The sequence below is a fragment of the Macrobrachium rosenbergii genome, chromosome 55 (genome assembly GCF_040412425.1).
Source record: "Macrobrachium rosenbergii isolate ZJJX-2024 chromosome 55, ASM4041242v1, whole genome shotgun sequence".
NCBI lineage: Eukaryota > Metazoa > Arthropoda > Malacostraca > Decapoda > Palaemonidae > Macrobrachium > Macrobrachium rosenbergii.
In genome coordinates, this window is record NC_089795.1 from 18,873,762 (window position 1) to 18,896,895 (window position 23,134).

Consider the following 23,134-nt stretch of genomic DNA (forward strand, 5'->3'; position numbering starts at 1 on the left):
AGAGAGAGAGAGAGAGAGAGAGAGAGAGAGAGAGAGAGAGAGAGAGAGAGAGAGAGAGAGAGAGATGGTGTGTACTGTACAGCACAGTAGCTTGGGACAAGACTGTATACAGTATCCTTGCATTGCTTACGTATGAAATTCGGATTTTAATTATTTTTACAGTGATTTAAGATGAAACATCAACAGTGATAAGATATTCTCTTATGTACCACTCACATGCCTTGTCCGAGTGCCTGTGGGTATATCTGAAGCTTCCAGTCCTTGGCGTCGGTCTCGCAAAGCCGTTCTTCTCACGTAACATGATGAAACATCGCTGTTTTCTGCAATATGGCTGCCGATATGGTGGTACTTTTAATTTTAATTTTTCGATGAATATTTCTGAAAAATCCGCGATGCAGTGAAGCATCTTTTTGTTTAACTTCATTTTGTACTGAATTATATGTCATAATGCAATGAACCAACAGTACTAGCAGATATTAATAATTATTAATGGAATTAATGAAATATTTGGGTCTTCATATATCGCGACTATTTTTGAAATTTCCGGAAAATCCGCTATATATTTTCTCTTATAATATACATACGTAATGGAAAAAATCCGCGATAGTTGAACCGCGAAGTAGCGAGGGTTCACTGTATTCAGAATTCTTAGTTATCACTACACTTTGATAATAAGTCTCCATTGTTCCTGATGTTCCTGATGTTCCTGATGTTTGGTAGGTTCCATGGTAAACCCCTGTTCCTTTAGGGATATCTGCCTCAATTCTGTCCTTATTCCTAAGAACTATAAATAATGCAGACCAGTAACTGTTAACCCTTAAACGCCGACTGGATGTATCGTACGTCAACTAAAATTGTCTGTTGGGTGCCGAGTGGACATACTGTACGTCAACTACAAAATTTCAACCTTCGGTCAACTTTGACGCGACCGAAAATGTAGAAAAACGCAATTGTAAGCTAAAACTCCTACATTCTAGTAATAATCAATCATTTACCTTCATTTTGCAACAAATTGGAAGTCTCTAGCACAATATTTTGATTTATGGTGAATTTTTGAATAAAACTTTTTCCTTACGTCTCGCACGGTAACTCGGCCGAAAATTTCAGAAATTCTTTCGTCATTTTGTCGTAATGTTTGCACCGTTTTATATTAGTCGTTACATAAGGTTTTATATATGGAAATGTGTGCAATTTCATGTAGAATACAACAGAAAATAACTCATGGTTGTAGCTTCTATCAGTTTTGAAATATTTCCATATAAATCACGATAAGTGCCAAAATTTCAACCTTCAGTCAACTTTAACTCGACCGAAATGGTAGAAAAACGCAATTGTAAGCTAAAACTCTTACATTCTAGTAATATTCAGGCATGTACCTTCATTTTCCAACAAATTGGAAGTCTCTAGCACAATATTTTGATTTATGGTGAGTTTTTGAAAAAACTTTTCCCTTACGTCCACACGCGGTAACTCTGCCGAACATCTTGGAAATTCTTTTGTCACTTTGTCGTAATGATTGCACCGTTTTATATTAGTCGTTACGTAAAGTTTTATATATGGAAATGTGCGCAATTTCATGTAGAATACAACATAAAATAACTCATGGTTGTATCTGTTATCAGTTTTGAAATATTTTCATATAAATCATGATAAGTGCTAAAATTTCAACTTCGGTCAACTTTAATCGATTTAAATGATCGAAAAACGCAATTGTAAGCTAAAACTCTTACATACTAGTAATATTCAATCATGTACCTTCATTTTACAATAAACTGGAAGTCTCGCACAATATTTTGATTTATGGTGAATTTTAAAAAAACTTTTTTCCTTATATTCGGTAACTCGCCAAACATCTCAGAAATTTTTCTATCACTTTGTCGTAATGTTTGCACAATTTTATTTTAGTCGTTACATGAAGTTTTATATATGGAAATGTGTGCAATTTCATGTAAAGAATACAACAAAAAATAACTTGGTTGTAGCTTTTATCAGTTTTGAAATATTTTCATATAAATCACGATAAATTGAAAAATTCTACTTTCGGTCAACTTTAACTCGATTTTCAAAATGGTCGAAAACTGCAATTTATGGCTAAAACACTTACAGTCTAGTAATATTCAATCAATTACCTTCATTTTTCAACAAACGGGAAGTCTCTAGCACAATATTTCGATTTATGGTGAATTTAAAAAAATAATTTTTTATGTCCGCGCATTACGAATTCATGCATCATTTTGTGATGATATTTTCTCTGTGTTGCTTTGATTGTTTTACAATTTGTTATATACCAAAATCATTGCAATTTAGTGTACAATACAAAGAAAAAATAACTCGTTAGCTTTAACTGTTTGCTCACAGCGCGATTTGTATACAATTATATATGAACTTTTTTTCGTGCTGTCATATATTTCAATATTTATATATGATAATGATATTTTTTCATTTCTGATGGTTGCGTACATTAAACTTCAGGCAATGACAAAAAAGGAGCCAAAAATGAACTCTTAATCTTAAAAACTAAGCGTGCTGTGATTTTTTGAAAAAAACTTATTTTCCGCTTCGGCGCTAACTCCCGAACGCTACCGGCATACGACAGACACTTTTGTAAATAGAGGCTCGGCATTAGAGGGTTAATAGCAAACACAGACAAATTCCTCAAGTGCCTTAAGAATAGTGAAGGATATGCTACTCTTGGTGGGCATAGGTGAGGTTGAGAGTCCTGTGATTGTAAGAGGTTGAAGAAGTGCCTTCCTCCTCCTCCTCCTTGCCTTCCTTTGTCTCCAGATGGGTGAAAGCACAGGAAGAAAGCCTGGAACACAGCTCTCCACAAGAAGGCTAGCAGGTTTTCATGTTGATGTTGCTTTCTTGATGGGATTGACAATGATTACTGCATTCATTCACAGGATGAGTTGACTGCCTGGGTGGGTTCAAGATTTTGCTGAATTTCAGGAGAGGAAGACTGTTCTTGGCTTTTTCTGTGCTTATACTTCTTTGGAGGCATAAGGAAGAGTGTGCTCTTCCTGAGACTATTTACTGACGATTCCTGAGAGGGAACTCAGTATTTTCTGGAACATACTTGTGTCTGGTTTGCAAGTTGCACAGCAGTGATCACCTTGTACTGTCCATGGTCTGGTACCAAGCAGCGATGTACAGGTAGTATGTGTTCTGTTCACCTAGATTGGTTAGTGTTGTCAGCCTGGCTGGTTCTGTGATTGGTTGTAAGCCTGAAGGAAAAGACAGGAATTGTGCTCAGTCTCCTTTGTGTCTTCAGATCAGGACTCAGTTCCATGGCTTGCCTTAGTCACTCATTACCATGATTTTCTGAGCAGGTACAGTGTCAAGCTGGCACTCTATTCCCTCTGGATATGTTGAGTGTACTTGGTTAATAACAGATCCCTTACTGTGGAACCTCATCAGGTCATGGGCTCATCACTTGAGTGCAGTGCTTCTAGGGAAGTGACCAGAGCCTCTTCATGACTCCTGGTGTCCTTAACCTTTAAACGCCGACTGGACGTATCGTAAGTCGACTAAAATTGTCTGTCGGGTGACGAGTGGATGTACCGTACATCGACTAAAAAAATTTCAACCTTCAGTCAACTTTGATTCAATCGAATGGTCGAAAAACGCAATGTAAACTAAAACTTTTACATTCTAGTAATATTCAATCATTTACCTTCATTTTGCAACAAATTGGAAGTCTCTAGCACAATATTTCAATTTTTGGTGAATTTTTTTGAAAAACTTTTTCTTACGTCCCACGGTAGCTTGGCTGGTACAAAATTTCAGAAATTCTTTCGTCATTTTGTCGTAATTTTTGCACCGTTTTATATTAGTTGTTACATAAAGTTTTATATATGAAAATGTGCGCAATTTCATGTAAATACAACAAAAAAACAACCCTTTGTTGTAGCTGTGCGTATTCACCCACAAACAACACAACACGCCAACACTCACCTGATCTTCGGTTGCTGGAGATGGATAAGGTCCACGGTCGCCAATCACAGCACACACACCACGTAAAAAAACAAAAAAACTTAAACCGACCCTCCACCAACAACGAACCAACAAAAAAGAAGAGACACATGAACCATTAATGTGGTCCCAAAAAAAACAGACGAACTCCCGTTCACTTTCAAAGGTTGGACCTCAACTGCCCAAGACCTCCCTAAAAACTGAAAAAAAACTCCCGACAGACCGACAGACAGAGAGACAGCCGTAAAACCAACTCCAACAACTGAACCACTCAACCACTCACAATGACAATTACCTCTCTCTCTCTCTCTCTCTCTCTCTCTCTCTCTCTCTCTCTCTCTCTCTCTCTCTCTCTCTCTCTCTCTCAAAACGTTGGGAAATGCTAAATAAAAACAAATTTCTGATCCTCTATATTTCTCCCCCTTTTAGCATTTCCCAACCAACACCTTTTCACACCTCTTTCAAATCGCCTTACGCAACACCCACGGATGCTCCCTAGCAGGTCCTCTAGATCGCGTTCTGGGCACGCAATCATTCTCTCAGACTCGCTCTCTTCCAGCAACATTCAGATTTACATTTTCTCCTCCATTCTCTCTCAGATTCACGCTATCTTCTTCACTATTACCACTCTCAATTTCATCCACAATCTCATCTATACCCTCTAACTCGTTCCCAAATACCTCCCCAATTCTTCAACTAACCCATCCCATTCGCTCATTGACCTTTCCAATTCTTGCAACGATTCATTCATGCTTTCAATCACTCGTCTATCACTGCTACGCTCTCTTACTCTTACACTTTCGCTCACCTCCAACCGTTCACTAACCCCTACACGTTCAGTCAACTCAGTTATATCAAACCCGCATATGCTATACGTTCTATCCATACCATCCCATTCATCCGTATTACACGCTTTATCACTCATTTCCACTTTGGCACTCACACCCTATCACACAACTTACGACCATTCAGTTTACTTACGTTCTTCCCTTTCTTACGTTTTTACCATACTCTATCAAAACAAATTGCTGATCCTCATGCAACAACCCTCACGACATGCATCACACGCACCGCTTGCATCCTGGAGGATCCACCCATTTGAACCCCCTTCACACTCAGTTTCCTGAATTCGCTGTCACAGTCACCCTCTTTCGTCTACATACACTTGATACATGCCCTTCCATTCCACATTCGACACACTTCGGCTCTCGGTTCTGAACACATTCTCGCATAATGCCCATTCTTACCACAGTTACCATATTACATTCACTGGTACCCCTACAACCATTAGCAACATGACCCACCTGTCCGCACCGGTAGCATTTAACCCCTATCTTTCATACACTCCCTTACCAAATGTCCCGTTGCCCACACCAAAACACGCTCCTAAAGCCCACCTACACTCATTCTTTGTATGTCCTTCCTTTCCACATCTAAAACACTTGCCGACTTCCACTCATCGACCTTCCCCTTTGTACACTACTATCCCTAACCCGTCCAACCCGTTGTCTTTACAAACCCATCATTCATCCTCACTGGCACCTCTACATTACTTGCTCTTACACTCCTATCTATTACACTATCGGCCATTCTCATTGGGCCCTCAACACTGCATCCCTAAAGCTTCCGAACTCTGGTACTCTCTCTCATCTACCCCAGCCCTTACACTTACACTTCTGCTCTCTTTTATAACCCTGTCAAGCTCATAATCTTCTACAATTTCCAAAATTTCTCCCCAAGTCAACCTTTCATTCGTCCATCTTTTCTTCTCCTTCCGCTTCAAGTTCACAAATTCTCTAACTCCATCTGGCACTGTCCCTAACAACTTCCGTACTAACTCCTTACATTCATCTATCCCATCATCCCCAAACTTCTTCCTTGCCAACGTCTCCAGCCTACAAGCATACAGTGACAAGGTTTCCCCAGCTTTCATTCTTGCCTCATCAAATTCATTCTTCCTCTTATACTTAACACTCGCTTTCATACGCCTCGCTTGCTCAACTAATCTAGCTTTCACCTTGTCATACTCAACATCTCCCACACTCATAATAACCCTATACATGTCAAGTAAAAACCCAGTCAAATACTCTCCTAATTCTCGTGCCCATACTCTCTTACTTTCCCCATACTTATCCTGACAAAACCTTTCATACTCCCTAAAGAAATCATGCACATCCCTACTTCCATACTCATTATACTTTTCACACCGGGTACCTCCCTCACATACATAGCCTTTCTCACTTCTTTTTCTCACTTTTCACTCTCACTTTCACTTTCGCTCTGTCCTTTCATACCCTCTTCCGAATACAAAGAGTCCACTTCTGCACTTACATTCATCTTACTCATTACACTCTTCTTCCCCTCTTTTTATCCACTTTTATCCACTCACCTCCATCCACCTCACTATCACTACTGCCTTCACCCTCTCCCTTCTTTCCTGCCTTTCCCACTTCCTTTCCCTTCTTACCAGTTTCCTTTCCCTTTCCTTCTTCCCTTTTTTCTTCCCCTGACTTATCCTTACTTTCCCTCTGTTCCTTCCCTTGCTTTTCATTCCTCTTTTCCTTACCCTGCCTCTCATTCCCTCGTTTCTTATTTCCTATTCCCATATCACTTTCATCACTCACGCTTCCATTCACTTCTTCCTCCTTTTCTTTCTCTCTTGCCCCTTCACACGTTCCAGAGAACCTGCCTCCAACAGCCCCTTCTCCAAAAACACCCTTGAACATACCTTTCACCATTTCTTCCACACCTTTCATCATTCCCTCCAACTTTTTATCTATCCTCTCTTCCATCCTCTCTTCCATTCTCTCTTCTGACTCTTTTCATCTCCCCCCTTTCATTTCTTCTTTTGCACTTCTTAGTATTCCCTCCACCTCCTCCAACTGACTCCTCAATCTCTCATTCTCACCCCTCAACCACGTATTCTCCTCTCTCAACCTTTACCAGTTCCTCTTCCATCCTTCTCTTCAGTCACACTACCAGCCACCAACCTCAATTGCAGCTGCAATACCAGCTGCCCCACGTTGGCGCCAAATATTACGTGGCGGTATTCACACCCACAAACAACACAACACGCAACACTCACCCTGATCTTCGGTTGCTGGAGATGGATAAGGTCCACGGTCGCCAATCACAGCACACACCCACGAAACAAAAAAACTTAAACCGACCCTCCACCAACAACGAACCAACAAAAAAGAAGAGACACATGAACCATTAATGTGGTCCCAAAAAAACAGACGAACTCCCGTTCACTTTCAAAGGTTGGACCTCAACTGCCCAAGACCTCCCCAAAAAACGAAAAACTCCCCGACAGACCGACAGACAGAGAGACAGCCCGAAAACCAACTCCAACAACCGAACCACTCAACCACTCACAATGACAACTCTCTCTCACTCTCTCTCTCTCTCTCTCTCTCTCTCTCTCTCTCTCTCTCTCTCTCTCTCTCTCAAAAACGTTGGGAAATGCTAAATAAAAACAAATTTCTGATCCTCTATATAGCATTTATCAGTTTTGAAATATTTTCATATAAATCACGATAAGTGCCAAAATTTCAACCTTCGGTCAACTTTGACTCGACCGAAATGGTCGAAAAACGCAATTGTAAGCTAAAACTCTTACATTCTAGTAATATTCAATCATTTACTTTCATTTTGCAACAGATTGGAAGTCTCTAGCACAATATTTCGATTTATGGTGAATTTTTGAAAAAAAATTTTCCTTATGTCCGCGCGCGGTAACTCTGCCAAACATCTCAGAAATTCTTTCATCACTTTGTCGTAATGTTTGCACTGTTTTATATTAGTTGTTACATAAAGTTTTATATATGAAAATGTGTGCAATATCGTGTAGAATAAAAAAAAAATAACTCATGGTTGAAGCTTTTATCAGTTTTGAAATATTTTCATATACAGTAAATCACAATAAGTGCCAAAATTTCAACCTTCGGTCAACTTTAACTCGACCGAAATGGTCGAAAAACGCAATTGTAAGTTAAAACTCTTACATTCTAGTAATATTCAATCATTTACCTTCATTATGCAACAAATTGGAAGTCTAGCACAATATTTCGATTTATGGTGAATTTTTGAAAAAACTTTTTCCTTACGTCTGCGCGCGGTAACTCTGCCGAACATCTCAGAAATTCTTTCGTAACTTTGTTGTAATGTTTGCACCGTTTTATATTAGTTGTTACATAAAGTTTTATATATGAAAATGTGCGCAATTTCATGTAAGATACAACAAAAAATAACTCATGGTTGTAGCTTTTATCAGTTTTGAAGTATTTTCGTATAAATCACAGTAAGTGCCAAAATTTCAACCTTCGGTCAACTTTGACTCGACCGAAATGGTCGAAAAACTGCAATTGTAAGCTAAAACTCTTACATTCTAGTAATATTCAATCATTTACCTTCATTTTGCAACAAATTGGAAGTCTCTAGCACAATATTTTGATTTATGGTGAATTTTTGAAAAAAACTTTTTCCTTACGTCCGCGCGGTAACTCTGCCGAACATCTCGGAAATTCTTTCGTCACTTTGTCATAATGTTTGCACCATTTTATATTAGTCGCTACATAAAGTTTTATATATTAAAATGTGTGCAATTTCCTGTAGAATACAACAAAAAATAACTCATGGTTGTAGCTTTTATCAATTTTGAAATATTTTCATATAAATCACGATAAATAGAAAAAATTCCACCTTCGGTCAACTTTAACTTGACCGAAATGGTCGAATACTGCAATTGTAAGCTAAAACACTTACAGTCTAGTAATATTCAATCAATTACCTTCATTTTGCAACAAATGGGAAGTCTCTAGCGCAATATTTCGATTTATGGTGAATTTTTAAAAAAAACTTTTTTTATGTCCCATTGTAGCGTTTAATTCATGTATCATTTTGTGATAATATTTTCTCTGTGTTGCTTTGATTGTTTTACAGTTTGTTATATACCAAATTCATTGCAATTTAGTGTACAATACAAAGAAAAAAATAACTCATTAGCTTTAACCGTTTTGCTCACAGCACGATTTGTATACAATTATATATGAAATTTTTTTTGCTCTGTCATATATGTCAATATCTATATATGATAATGATATTTTTTTTATTTCTGATGGTTGGATACTAAACTTCAGGCAATGAGAAAAAAAAGAAGCCAAAAATGAACTCTTAATCTTAAAAACTAAGCGTGCTGTGATTTTTTGGAAAAAAAACTTATTTTCCGCTTTGGCGCTAACTCCCGAACGCCGCCGGCATATGACAGACACTTTTGTAAATAGAGGCTCAGCGTTTAAGGGTTAATTGAACGCACCTAGAGTCTTACTCTGAAGGCAATCACTACTGTTTTGGCTGCCTTAGCCCCTGTTTGCAAAGGGCATATTAGAATACTGTTACTGGTCTGAGGACTGATGAATAACCTTCCTCTGGAATGGCGAGCTGTGCAGTTTGCATAGTATCTTCATTATAAATTATTTGGAGTGAGTCTTAACTGCTTTATTAGGTGCGATTGGCATACAAAATAAGCTTGGCTAACCCAGTAGGACTGTCTCTTTCCCACCAGGTGGCATTGGAATGTTTACATTCTTGTCAGAGTTCTTCATTCCATGTCCTTCTTCAGACGGTGTGATTTGGCTTTAGTAGTAATTTTGGCTATTTCTGGCTGATTTTCTCCTGTACAGTATTTACTTCTTTTCTGTTTTTGCTTCTGACAACAATATAGGATAGGCCACCACTGGGCCGTGGTTAAAGTTTCATGGGCCATGGGTCATACAGCATTATACAGAGACCACCGAAAGATAGATCTTTGGTGGCCTTGGTTATACACTATAGCGGCTGTACAGAAAAGTCGAATGTGCTCGGGAAACTTCTGCGCATTTTTTATTTGTTTCATCTTGATGTAAATAAAGTAAGAGTGATCTGATGAGAGGATTAATTAACCTGATAGGTTAATTCCTCTTTCCCTCTGCTCTGTCTTCTTATGTCCTGTATGTGGTTCAGGAGAAAAATGATTGGCAAATTGAGAATAGTATTTAATTGGTTAGAAATTTAACCATATATATTATGGGCGTAGTCCTGGCAGCCTTTCAGGAGGGCTAAGGATGATTTCTGTCAACGTGTAGAACATGTACTTCCATGTCCCTATTTGTCCTCAGTTGAAGTATCATCTGCACTTTTTCTTGTGAGGGAAGGTATTCCAATTCTAACCTCTGTGTTTTGGTCCAAGTACGGCACCACAAGTATTCTCCTTTGTGTTGGCATCTTTAGCAAGATGGAATCACCTGCTTCTTATCAGAATTTTAATACATTTGGGCGATGCTTCGTTTTTGCCAATTCATTTCTGGCAGCCTTGGGGGTGAAGTATGATCTTTTATGTCTAGCATCAGGGCTGGGAATTTTATACAATGTTGACAAATCTACGCTATTCCGATCCAGTCAGTTGTTTATTTGGGGATGAAGATCGTCTCTCTCTTTTCAAGGTTTTTCTGACATAGAGATGGATAACTAATTTTTACCACTTTTGAAAACATTTATGGGTCAGTCTGTAGACTTCAGGATCCTGGACACTATCCTCGATGTCTCAGATCCAGATTGGGGTCGCCATTCTGAGAAACATTTAATGTCAGGGACTTCGAAAGTAAATAACCTAAAGCTTTTGGGAGTTTGGAATGGCCTTATGCAAGAGGAATAACCAGTCAGAGACAGTACAATCACAGTTTTTTCCAATAATTCAACCTCTCGATTCTTGCATAAGAAGACAAGAAGCAGCTAAAGAGATTTTTTCAGGCTAGGAAAGAAATTTCTTTCTCCTTTTGACAGAGTACAGGAACATCATTCCTTTACCTCATTTTGACCAAAGGTGAAACATTGTCATTGAAGACCAACTCAGCAGGGAAGGGCAAGGTCTTCTGTCAGATGGTCATCTGTGCTTCAGTTTTGCAAGAAGTTGTGGAACCTTTGGGGAGACCCAAACACCAATCTGTTCACAACTGCCCAAAACAATGTGCTCCCAGTTTACTGCCCTCCATGCCAGAATCCTCAGACATGGGCAGTTGATGCCCTTCATTAAGAATGTTCAAATCTAGACCTTTATGTTTTTCTTGTGTTTGCTGTTTAAGGAAATGCTCAACAATTTGTGAGCTTTGCAGAATACAAGGGTGATTTTGATGGCTCATTGGAGGCCACAAAGAGAATGGTTTCCTGAACTTTCTCTCCTGGCAATAGATGTTTTTTGTCTTATTCCGTTCAGGAAAGATCTGTTCTGATAGTCTTATTTGAGAATATTCCTTCAAACCTCAACATGCCTCATCTGACTGCATAGAGATTGTCATTTGTCTGTTCTGAGCTAAGGGCCTTTCTAGAGTGGCCAAGGAAGCAATTCTTTAGTCTAGAAAACCCTCCACTGTTAGACTGTTAGTTTATTGATCTTTGTGCTTGTCCTGAGGGATATCCAGCACCCATTCCACTAGATATCCTGGTTTAAGTTATGCCAGTATCTCAGGTATGCAATCCAGTTTTCTTTCACAGCAATTAAAGGGTGCTACTTTACAGTTTCTTCAGTTCTGCATCACACTGACTGGATTATCGTTCATGATTTAAATTTTGAAGAGGTTTTCAGTCTTTTGTGCTGGAAATTTCAGCTCTTCCTATCATGGTTTAGGATGAAATTTGGATGCAGTCCATAAGATCATAACATTACCTCAGTTTGAGCCGTTTAATAAGGCATCAATTAAGAACTTTGAGGACACCTTTTTTTTTTTAGCTCTTGCTGCAGCAAAGAATATTTGTGAGCTGCAAGCCCTTTCATGTATGTGGGCTTTGTTTTAGTGGGCACCCCTCTTTTCTTTCATTGCTTTGAGAAAAGATGTATAAGTGAAAGCTCTTCCCAGATTTGTGACAGTGCCTAGTTTAACTGCTATGGTAGGCAGTGAAGATGTGGCTTTATGTCCAGTTAAAACTCTTAAGGGTTTACCTGGACAGACTCAAACCTTTAAGAGGAGGAGTTAAGAATTTATATTGTGGTGTTAGGGAGCCAAATGCTCTTATGTCCAAGAATGCTCAAGTCCTTGCACACTGAGTTGGTTCCTGAGCTGTTATAATTTTTGAAAGTAAACCTCATGGCCTCTGTTCTGTAAACACATCTTTTATTTCCTTTAAAAACTTTCCCTAGAGAAGGTTGTCATTGCAACGCAGGGGAGATGTAAATGGTTTTTGCATATTGTTTCAAAACGTTATTATTTGTCAAAACAAATGTTCAAATTTAGTATTGAGATATTTTATGTACAAGCGTTTGCCAACCTTTTGAGCCATCTTAGTCTGTTTAGTCATATCATTGCAGCTGGGATGTTTATTTCTTCAGTTTTAACTTTTAAAACCAAATTCATTGATGGTAACCTTGCTCTTTATGGTATCATTAGTTGCTAGGAAAAAAATCCCCTTAATGTGTTAAATTATATCAAGTTTTGAGAGTCGCATGATCTTGTTTCCAAAACTATTTTTGTACACATTGGTGTAAACTAGACAGCATACCTTCATATCTGAAGGTGGTAGATGTCTTCTGTTTTGGACTGTTGGTTATGAGCTTTCGACTCAGGCACAGGAGTCACTAGTACTCCAGGAGATAAGAGTCCTTATCCTTGTAAGGATCCTCTGACAAGTCTTGCTACAAGGGTCTTACGCCCTGTTGTGGTTCTACCTCACAAGGTTCACTTGAATCCTAGCTCGTCTTGGGAACTGACTTCCCCTCCCCGATGTCAACATTTGTCTCTATCTCGATGATTGGCTGCTTCTCTCTCCTTGGACTTGCTCAGTGCTTCAGTGGGTGAGTCTGCTGGAGACCTGGGCCTTAGTAGAACTGTTCATAAAGAGGGCCAAGCTTCACATGGGGCCTCTTCAGTTTTATCTAAAGTGTGCTGGAGTGGGAAAACCCAACAGGATTCCTTCCTTTTCCCCCCATCTTCTCAGAGCTCAAGACGGACCTTCGATGGTGATTGTCTATAGAAAGACTTCGAGAGGGGAGTCTTTTCTACTGTTGCACCCAGAATTTTATTCAAACGCTTCAGGAGGTTTGGGGTCCCTTCTATTGGGAGTTGGAGAGATCTCAAGGATGTGGCCTGTAGATCAGAGAGCTCCACATCTATGTAAAGGAACTAAGGGCCATTTGACTGAGTCTCCAGGTTTTTTCTCCTTTAGTTTCTGTCCCTACTGTTTCATAAAGGGCCAAGACAACACCAAGGCACAGTCTTATGTCCTCAAAAAGACCCAGGTTTTTCTCCTTTTTTCTCTCTGTTGGCGAAAGACCTCCTTCTCTGGGCAGATCAGTACCAGGTGAAGATTATTACTTGCTTCATGTGGGAAAAATGAATGTCCTTGCAGACGAACTGAATCTCTGCATTCAGTTGTTGCTGATGGAGTGGACTCGGGACCCCCTAGTATATGATGATTTCTGGAAACTTTGAGACAAACCAGCTGTGGACCTCTTCGCAGCTTCGAGAAATCATTGTATTCCTCCTGGTTGCTCCCCAGACCCAGACCTTCTCGTATAGGCGATGAATGCCATGCTGTTGGTTGGACGGGCCTGGATGGCCACGCCTTCCCACCTTTCATATTGATCAGGGAGGTGATCAATAAGTTCTCCTGTCACCAGAACGTCTCAATGACCCTGATCGCTCTGTTCTGGCCCAGGAAGGAATGGTTTCCGGATTTGCTGTGTCTGTTAATGGACTTCCCAAGACATCTGCCACAAAGACAGTTGCTGTTCAAACAGCCCCTTTTCCTCAGGTCCCATCAGGGATTGTCCGCTGGCCCTGACTGGCATCAGTCTGTCAGGAGCCTCATCAGAGCAAAAAGGCTTTTCAAAGCAAGCTACAGAAGCTTTTGCTAGGTGCAAAAGATCCTCTGCTATCAGGCTCTACCAATCCAAGTGGTCAGTTTTCAGAGGATGGTACCAACAAAATAATGTCTCGTCTTCTGAAACCTCTATAACCCAGTTAGCTGACTTTTTACCTTTCCTGAGGACCGATCGGAAATTGTCTCCCTCTACCATCAAGGTGTATAGGCTATTGTTTTAAGACCTCGATGACTTTGAAACCTCCAAATTAGAAAAGCCTGGATTTCTCTCATGGAATTTGGATGTTGTTCTGAAGTGGCTTACAAGGTCAACATTCGAACACCTCAGCTCAACCTCTTTTAAGAATCTCACCAGGGAGACACTCTCGTGGCATAAGCGATCGTCAAATGCGTTAGCGAACGGCAAGCCTTCAACATGAGAGTAGGCTTTTCAAATGAAAATGCAGTTTACTCTTTCTCTCTCTTGGTTTCCTCACCAAGAATGAGGACATTTCCAAGCCATGGCCTCGCTTGTTTGTTATTAAGAGCGTAATGGACATCCTTGAGCCAGAAGAGGAAGAGAGACGACTTTGTCCTGTGGGAGCCTTGAAGTACTGTCTTCAGAAGACAGAAAAGATCAGAGGACCCTTCCAACGTAACGGACATCCTTTGTCCAGTGAGACTTCTTTGTCCAGTACTGTCTTCAGAAGACAGAAAAGATCAGAGGACCCTCTGACAAGCTTCGGTGCTCAGTGAAGAACCCTTCACACCCTCTATCAAAGAATGCGTGTCTTTCCTTTCTTTCTTAGAAGTTCAATTACAGAAGTGCATTGTCAAGTTCAAGAAGATGTTTTATCTTTTCCTTAAGGTCAAAGCTCATGAGGTTCGATCTGTTGTACTCAGCCCGGAGAGCCCTTCTTTTTCGACTTCCTTGGTGCCTGCTTCTTCAATCTTCTGCACCCTACCGATTAGCGCCAACTTCCGACTGTGGAGTGTTCGGTGCCAACATTTGTGCGCTCGGCGTCAATAGTGGGGCACTTGGTGCCAACTTCTGGGATCTGTGACTGGCATGGTTGGGAAAGGAATCATAGGGGGCTCTCTGTCCTTCTACTGACTCTTTGCCTTGTTGTAAGGTCACTGAGTTTAAGGGAAGCCTGGGAGTGTACCTGGAGTACCCGCCAGTTTTTGTTGGTTAGGGTGGTGGTTCTTAATTTTGGTTGTAGGTGAAAGTGTTGTGTTTATTCTGGTCTATGCCCAGGCAAGGGCACTATTTTTTTTTTCTGTCCTTGTCAGCCATCGGTGAACTTCCATGGCTGCAAAGTACCCACTGAAGTAAGGGCAACTCTTGGCCAAATACTGCCATGCCCTCTACAGTTTAAGATGAGTATCGACCAGAGGCGGTACCCACCTGAAGCAGCTCTCTTACCAGATAAAGTACAACAAGCATTGACCTAGTGGTAGCAACCTATCTAGTTCAAAGTCACTATCTTTATTAATGTTTTGGATTAGAACACTTCCATGATTCCCACCTCCTTGCAATTTGGAATCAGCTGTGTAATTGCTTGGTAAGTCACTTATATAAAAATGACATTTTTGTGATAAAATAAAGTTTTATGTATACTTACCAAGCAATTACATAATGGGAGCACACCCTCCTCCCCTCAATGGACATTTAGGCATCAAACAAATTGAAGTTCTATGCCGAGTTGTACCTATCAGTCCCAAAAGTAGGCGGGACCCCGTCACCTACACTAGTGATAGTTGGCTCCACCACGAAAATTTGAATTGTGTTAGACTCCCGTGTAGAAAGCTAGTAGCTATGTAATTGCTTGGTAAGTATATATAAAACTTTATTTTATCATAAAAATGTTATTTCTAAAAGCAAGGCTTTAGGGCTTTGTTCTTAAATGATATCAAAATTAAAGTGCTTATCTGCACATTGCTCCTCCCCAGGTGTTGAATCAGAAATTTAAAAAAAAAATTTTCTTTCACATAGTATGATGGATGTACAAATACAGTATAGTTTAAGAGGTACAGGACTCTCAATAGGGCATAAACAACAAAGGTGCTTAAAAGTCAGAAATAGTTATTTCTTTTAATGTAATTTCTTTCCACATTATGTACATTTATCTTGGAATTTCATGTAGCTATTTTTTACAGGTACTACTTCAGTTCCTTCCTGATGAATGGCTCCAGAGTATAACTGATTCAGTTTTTAATATTTTGATGGAAGTGGAGAACATTTACCAGGTGGGATTGATTGGTATATCCTTTTTTAATATATTACTAGGTAAATTTTGAAAAATAATCTTTTTAAGATAATTTTTTCCTCATAATCCCTTTACTTTAAAGTAGCCTTATTGTTTGTCTGCTCAATCCTGACATTCCATAGAAGAGGAGAAGTCTTTCCTGTTCCATCTAGCAGAGCATATATCTGGATTCCATAGGATTTTGGTGGTAGTCTTTGTAAATGGTACTCCATACACAACTTTAATTGCTTCCAGAAATTTTATGACTTGATATGCTTATTTTACAAATTTCTATCATATTTCTTTCATAAAGATCTATCACACTTGGTTATGAGTTCCCATACATAGTATTGTGTAATTACTGTATTGATATCACTTAACGTTGGCTTTCTTTTGGCCAAACTTGAATGATTGGTGGGTGTTGAAAGAACTTACTTGTTTTATTTATTGACAACTGTAAATTATGCTAATGTGTGAATAGTTGTTCTATTTGTTGTCATGTTGGTTTATGTGTTGCCGGTATTTTTGGCTTTGTTAATGTTTTTATGACCTTTTGGGTTAATTATTACTGTATCTCCAGTTTTATTGTGTTTCGATACTTTGTTTTATAAGTATACATATAGGTATAGTAATATAATCTAGGATTTATGAAGTTTTGTCTTGCTTGCCCAAGGTTTTTCCTCATTTGCTTGAGCTTTGCTTTGTTTATAGCATTTCAATCATGGTTTGGGTTATGGCAAATTTAATATTTTTTAAGCATTTTGTTATTGAATATCATGTCAGTGAGTTATAAATATTTTCAGTGTTTACTCATTTTAGGATAATCACTATGTTATTTATGACTAATTACAATTGAATTTATAATTTTTTGTCATTATTATTATTATTATTATTATTATTATTATTATTATTATTATCTTGAACTTTTTGAAGTTCCAGTTGTATCAGGGATCAGTTGTGAATGTCAGAGATCTCTATTAAAATACAACTTACGAAAAAGTGAAAAAAAAAAAAGAGACCATCCGTCAATGGTCCAAGTCGTATGAAACTTTGGATTTTATATACCTTTTTTGATTCGGCAGAATAAGTTAATAACTCTACAGATTTTTCAACCTTTTTGGCTCGACAGGATATCACGTTCAATTTTTTTCATTACAATCATAAATCGGTTATAATTTCTGTCAAAACTAAAAAGTATTTATTAAAATAAAAAAATATAAAAAAAAATTTTTGAAACATGCTTTTATTAAAATGCACAAAAAAGTACAAAAGGGATTTTGACAAAGGAAAAATCTATTTCTGGGGGAAGACCTGTGTCACCCAGTGAAATAGTCCATTAGCACTGAGTTCTAGGTATAAATATTGCTAAATATACCAGAGAAAAAGCTAACCATAATGCCAGGGTTACGACCCCTGGATCGAACACCACTAGATGGTGTCGGTATACACAAGGGGTGAGTGGTTGCCACTACCACAGATCTTCGTCCTAGAGATTTCTCCAATCTCAAAACCCTGAAAAGGGAGGAGCCGTTCCAAAATCTCATCCCCCTTACCTAGCCAACCACCACCCTGGCCGCCATCTTCATCCCAAGTTAGCACCCCCCAAGCTTGGTATGCCACTCGGGAGGGAAAAAAGGAAGAACAGGGATGGGTCACTGGGTGACACAGGTCTTCCCCCAGAAATAGATTTTTCCTTTGTCAAAATCCCTTTTCTGGGCTTGACCTTTGTCACCCAGTGAATAGTGACAGAGAATCAACCATACAAAAGCTTGGTGGAGCCCTCTAAGAATTACCTTAATGGAGCTAAATAAAACTATGAGAAAATTACTGTTTTAATAACCCAAAACATTCATATTAGAGACAATTAACATTATAAGGCACACAGTCTAAATCATAAAATAACTAACACCAAGACACTTAAGGCTAACAAAAGATTCAAACAGGAAATCCATGAAACGGCCAGGAGTCAGGCTGTGAAGCAGGCCTGACCTAAAGGTTAGAAGGCAGGGCAAAAAACGAGGCAGGTAGGCGAGAGAAATATAAACAATAGGATAAACTAAGGTTACATAAACTAGTCTAGGGCTGGGGGGACAATACTTCCTGCAGCTACTGTGGGGTATTTAAGAGCCTCTAGAGACTTAAGATAGTGGCGTTTGAACAGTGTTGGTGATTTCCAGCCCGTATACTTTGTAAGGTCATCAAAATTCATATTATGAAATTAAGTAGCTGAGGTGGCCTCCGCCCGAATATCATGTACCCTAGGTGCTGCATCCGGGTTTGCCTGCTTTATGAAATACAGTATTTGTTGCCTGATGGCCTTTAAGGAAATGGTTCCTCCATTTTCCCTAACAAAAAGAGGGCCTGAATTCCTATTAGAAGTTCTATTTAAATAAGCTTTTAAAGTGTTAACTGGACATAAGGACAGATCCTGTGGAAGGAATAATCTTCCAAGGAGACCATCTATTTTGTGGATCCTCATTCTTTGCTAGAAACTTGAGATCCGGAGACAACAGAACTTCTCCTGACGGGAGGAAATCAACATGGTTCGGTTCTCTAGAGAGAGCAGACAGTTCAGAAATTCTAGCCCCTGAGGCTAGACTTACTAGAAATAACGTTTTCCTTAACAGACTCGAGTATGTACATAATTCATTATCAGTGTCTGATGCCAATTTAAGTACGTCATTTAAGAACCAGGAAACCGTGTGAGGACGGGTTGCTGGTCTAAGACGAGCGCATGCTTTAGGAATTGATGAAAAATATAAGTCTGTAAGGTTAATATTAAAGCCATGTAAAAATATTTTTCTTAAGGCAGATTTTGCTGTAGTAATAGTACTAGTGGCCAGTCCTTTCTCAAATAATGATCTGAAGAAAGAGATTGCTAGGTTCGTGGTCATTTCCTGAGCTTCAGATTCCCTCAGAAATAATGCTAACTTTTTAACTGCTGAATCATATTGTCTGAGAGTAGATTCCCTCTTGTCTGATTCTATGAACAGTGTATTAATAGGATCAATGTTAGCGTCTTTCTGAGCTGCAAACTTCATGAAGTCCATAAAGCTAGGGCATTCAGAATTCTTGAGGAAGCTGACACAGTCTGAGTTTGTACTACTTGTGTCAATCTTGGACTGGGGATCTGTTTGTGCCGGAGTTTCAACTCTAGAAGAAGAGGAAACCAATTGCTCTTCGGCCAGTTGGGTGCCACAAGTGCTACTTGACCTTTGAATGATCTGAGTTTGTGTAAAACTTTCATTAATAGGTTTATTGGTGGAAACAGATAGATCCTTTGCCACCTGTTCCAGTCGATTGACATCGCATCCGTGGAATGAGCTAGAGGGGTCTAGATTGGGAGTAACGTAACACGGAAGCTTGTAAGGTTGCTCTCTGTGGCAAACAGGTCCACCTGGAGACCCGGTACCTGAAGGCAAATCCACTTTCGAATGATGCCTTGTCCAAGGACCATTCCGACTCCAGCGGAGTTGTCCTGGATAGTGAATCTGCAATGACATTTCGAACACCTGCCAGATGGGTAGCTGACAGGTGCCAAAGATGTTTCCTTGCCAGAGAGAAAATTGCGATCATTACAGGATTGATATGGCTCGACTTGGAGCCCCCTCTGTTTATGCAATGTACAACTACTGCACTGTCCAGTACCAGTCTGATATGGATCTGTCTGGTTGGACGTAGTTTCTTTAATGTTAGAAATACTGCCATTGCCTCTAGAATGTTGATATGGAACTGGCGGAATACAGTCGACCATGTTCCTTGAACTTTCTTGTGTTGGGAGTATCCTCCACACCCACTTAGGGAAGCATCCGTATGGATCACTAATGATGGAGGGGGAAATTAGAGAGGCACTGACCTTGACAAACTCTTGACTGTTGACCATGGTCGAAGCCTCTTCCTCAACACCGGCGGAATTAGAGACATCTTGTCCCTGTTTCTGCTGTTGGCTCGTGCTTTCCTGGGTACGACGAGAGGCTCTTTTGTTTTTGAGGAACTGCCTGGTAGCTTTGGCTATTTCCCTCCTTTTGGCTGGCGGAAGTGACAGTTTGTGTGTGTTTAGGTCCCATTGGATTCCTAACCACTGAAATTGAGCCTCCGGAACTAGACGGGATTTCTTCCTGTTTATTTGGAATCCTAAGGATTCCAGGAAGTTGATCACTATGAATGTTGCTTTTCAACATTCCTTGGCGTTGGATGCCCAAATTATCCAATCGTCCAGGTATGCGGCTAACATAATCCCTTGGGCCCATAGCTGTTGGACTACTGTCTCTGCCAGTTTGGTAGAAATTCTGGGTACTATGTTGAGCCCAAATGGCATGACTCTGAACAGTATGCTTGTTTCCTAGTCTGAACCCTAGGTAAGGAGAGAAGTTTCTTTAATCGGGACGTGATAATATCGTCTGAAAGATCTATAGAGTGGTGACGGCCCCACGGGAAGTAGGGTCCGCACCTGAGATTGTAAGCATGCTGAAACTTGTCGCATTGATTGTATAAGTTGAGACGAGACAAGTCTAAAATTACTCTTTGCTGGAATGAGTCTTTCTTTGGGACACTGAACAGAGCGGCCTTGAAATTTCAAGTGTCTCACTTTCTTTTTGCCTTCTTTTGAAGAAGGTCTTTTACAAAGTCCAGTAAGTCTTTGGATGGAGGTTGATGGAACCTGACTGGTGGAGGAGGCCCTCTGCTCCAGCTCCATCCCAGACCTTTTGAAACTATGCTGTGGGCCCACGGACTGAAGGTCCAATGGTCCCGGAAGAGATATAACCTCCCGCCTACCTGAGGAGACTCATTGATTGGAAGAGGCCTTACTTCCTCTGCCTCCTCGGCCTCCTCTTCCACGGGAGAGAGGTCTGGTTGCAGTCCTACCTCTGTAGGCGGCTCTGGCTCTACTCCCCTCGCATGCCTGTTGTAGCCTCGGCGCCCCTTGGCTTTCAAATAGGCGTTGAAGGCTGGGGACGCTACGAAGGCTGGCGGAGCAGGGGCTTGCTGAGCCGGCTGCATCAGTAGGAACTGCTGCTGAGGCTGAGCTTTGGATGTAGAAGGCTGTCCGATCTGAGAGACCGGTACAGCTTGAAGCACAGTTTGAGCCTGGGGTTTCCTATATCTCCTGAACCTCTTCCTTTCCTTGGGTTGAGGTCCGGAGGTCTCGGCAGACTTCCTTTTAAAAGGGAGACCCCAGCGGGAGCGAAGACTTTGATTTGCTCTGGTTGCCTCCGCCAGAACATTATTAACCTCATCCTCAGGGAAGATGTTAGGTCCCCAGACAGAACTCTTTATGAGTCTATTGGGCTCATGTCTGATAGTGGCGTCTGCGAAGACATGCTTCCGGCAGTTTTGTCTCGCCACCACAAAGTCATAAAGGTCCGATTGGAATGACGCTAATAATGATTTCGTCAGGACCTGGAACAGAGGTTCGTCAGGGCAAGTTAACGCTGTTACCTCTGCGATGGTGATGGAATGCAGGGAGCGACTCAACCTGCACTTAGCCTCAAAGTCCGCCTTCAGAAGGGCCTCCGGAACCTTGGGAAGCTGTTCACTGAACAAGGTGGAGGCACACTCGGGGTCAAGTTTACCCACTGTGAACGTAGCCGGAGCTCCCGACCAATATTCAATCCCTGGGGAAAAAGAAGGGAGGTGGGATCTGTCTCCCGGAGTTGAGGCAGCGGTTTGCCATCTATTCCCGCCTGAATAGTCAATTCTGCAATCTTAGTCGTGCAGGGGTAGGGATGGAGTCACCTACCGAGAACATCATAAAACTCCTTTAAAGGGAGTAAGTTTTGTATTTTCGCACTCCCAGTCAGTGAGAGCGCGCATCATCAGTTGGGCTTGGTCCCTGGGAAAGATAACTGTTTCCTTGGGACCTTGTCAGATCTAATCCAGGCTTTCTCTGTTAGCCTGGCATAGCCTGGGTAGGGAGGTACCAGGTCGGGTGGAAAGAACTCCAGTTCTTCCAGACGCCGAGTGCCCAAACCCTCGATGGTCAGGGTATCATCATGCAGGGGGTCGTGTAGAGCCAGCCGCCATGGGTTCCCCTTATCAAAGGGGGCAGTCTGGAGGAATCCGGAACAACATGGGAGTGCTGTACTGCTCCGGATTGGATAAATCTGGAGAGCAAGCTTTCCTAGGCCTCCATCCTTTGTGCCAATGACAGCACTGACTGACCAGAGGTCTCCAAGCTTGAAGCAAGCTGAGAAGAAAGGTCTTGTATCCTAGCTTCAACCCTGGAGTCTAACTTCTGCACCAGAAGTTTGGCGAAGGCCTCAGGGTCAAAGTTAGGCTGGGGGGGTTTAGCCTTAGACACCCTGGATCTTGACCCTTTGGACGGGGGAGTAGCCTTACTTGAGGATGCCACTGATTTAAGAGCCAGTGACGACCTTGAGGGAGCTGTTGGATTAGACCTTTGAGGTCTAGAGGACTTCGGTAAGACCTTCTTTTTTAAGGATTTCACCTTGGGGATAACAGACCTAGATCTGTCCCCAAGGATAGCTGGTTTGGTAAACCCCTGAAAAGATGAAGAAGAAGAAGAAGGAGAACTAAAAGTGAACTACCAAGACCCTCTCCCCTGCCTCACTTACCACCTTACCTTCTACCTGATGGTCCAAATCCCACGCTCATTGGCTCGAGGTGGATGTTGATGGCGCTACCTCTTCTGCCACCTCTCCGCACAGGTTGTCTTCTTGGGAGGGTTGCGTCTCTTGCGGATCCTCTCGATGATTGGGCGGCCAATTCCGCCGGCATTGCAGCGGAGATCCGGGCCTGGGTAGAGGAGATTACAAATCTCCTCCGACAGGACATAAGGATTGCCAGGCGCAGCGTTCTCCCAAGATCCGCCAACCCAGATCTTCAGGGTCGACAGCGAAGAGTCACGGATGATTTGGTCAGACTGTAAGAAAGGGCAGGACTTACTGAGAATATTCTCCAATTTCCCGTATAGGTCTATATAAGTCATTAAAGTAAAAAAGAGACTAAAGGTTAGCGGTCTCTTAAAACTTACCGACTCATCCACCACTAACTCGTACAGAGCGTAGCAGACTTCACAGCCGTCCGGGTGCCAAACGACCAGGTCCCCAACGTGGACCGAG

At 41.0% G+C, this 23,134-nt stretch overlaps 1 protein-coding gene across 1 annotated transcript in view; it reads left to right on the forward strand.

Moving 5' to 3' along the window:
* The window catches only part of mei-41 (meiotic 41), a 593,070-nt gene that overhangs the window by 152,526 nt on the left and 417,410 nt on the right, over positions 1-23,134 (forward strand). Inside the window, exon 11 of the mRNA XM_067099620.1 lies at positions 15,964-16,053. Within this exon, the coding sequence (XP_066955721.1) occupies positions 15,964-16,053 (90 nt within the window). The remainder of the gene's footprint in view (positions 1-15,963; positions 16,054-23,134) is intronic.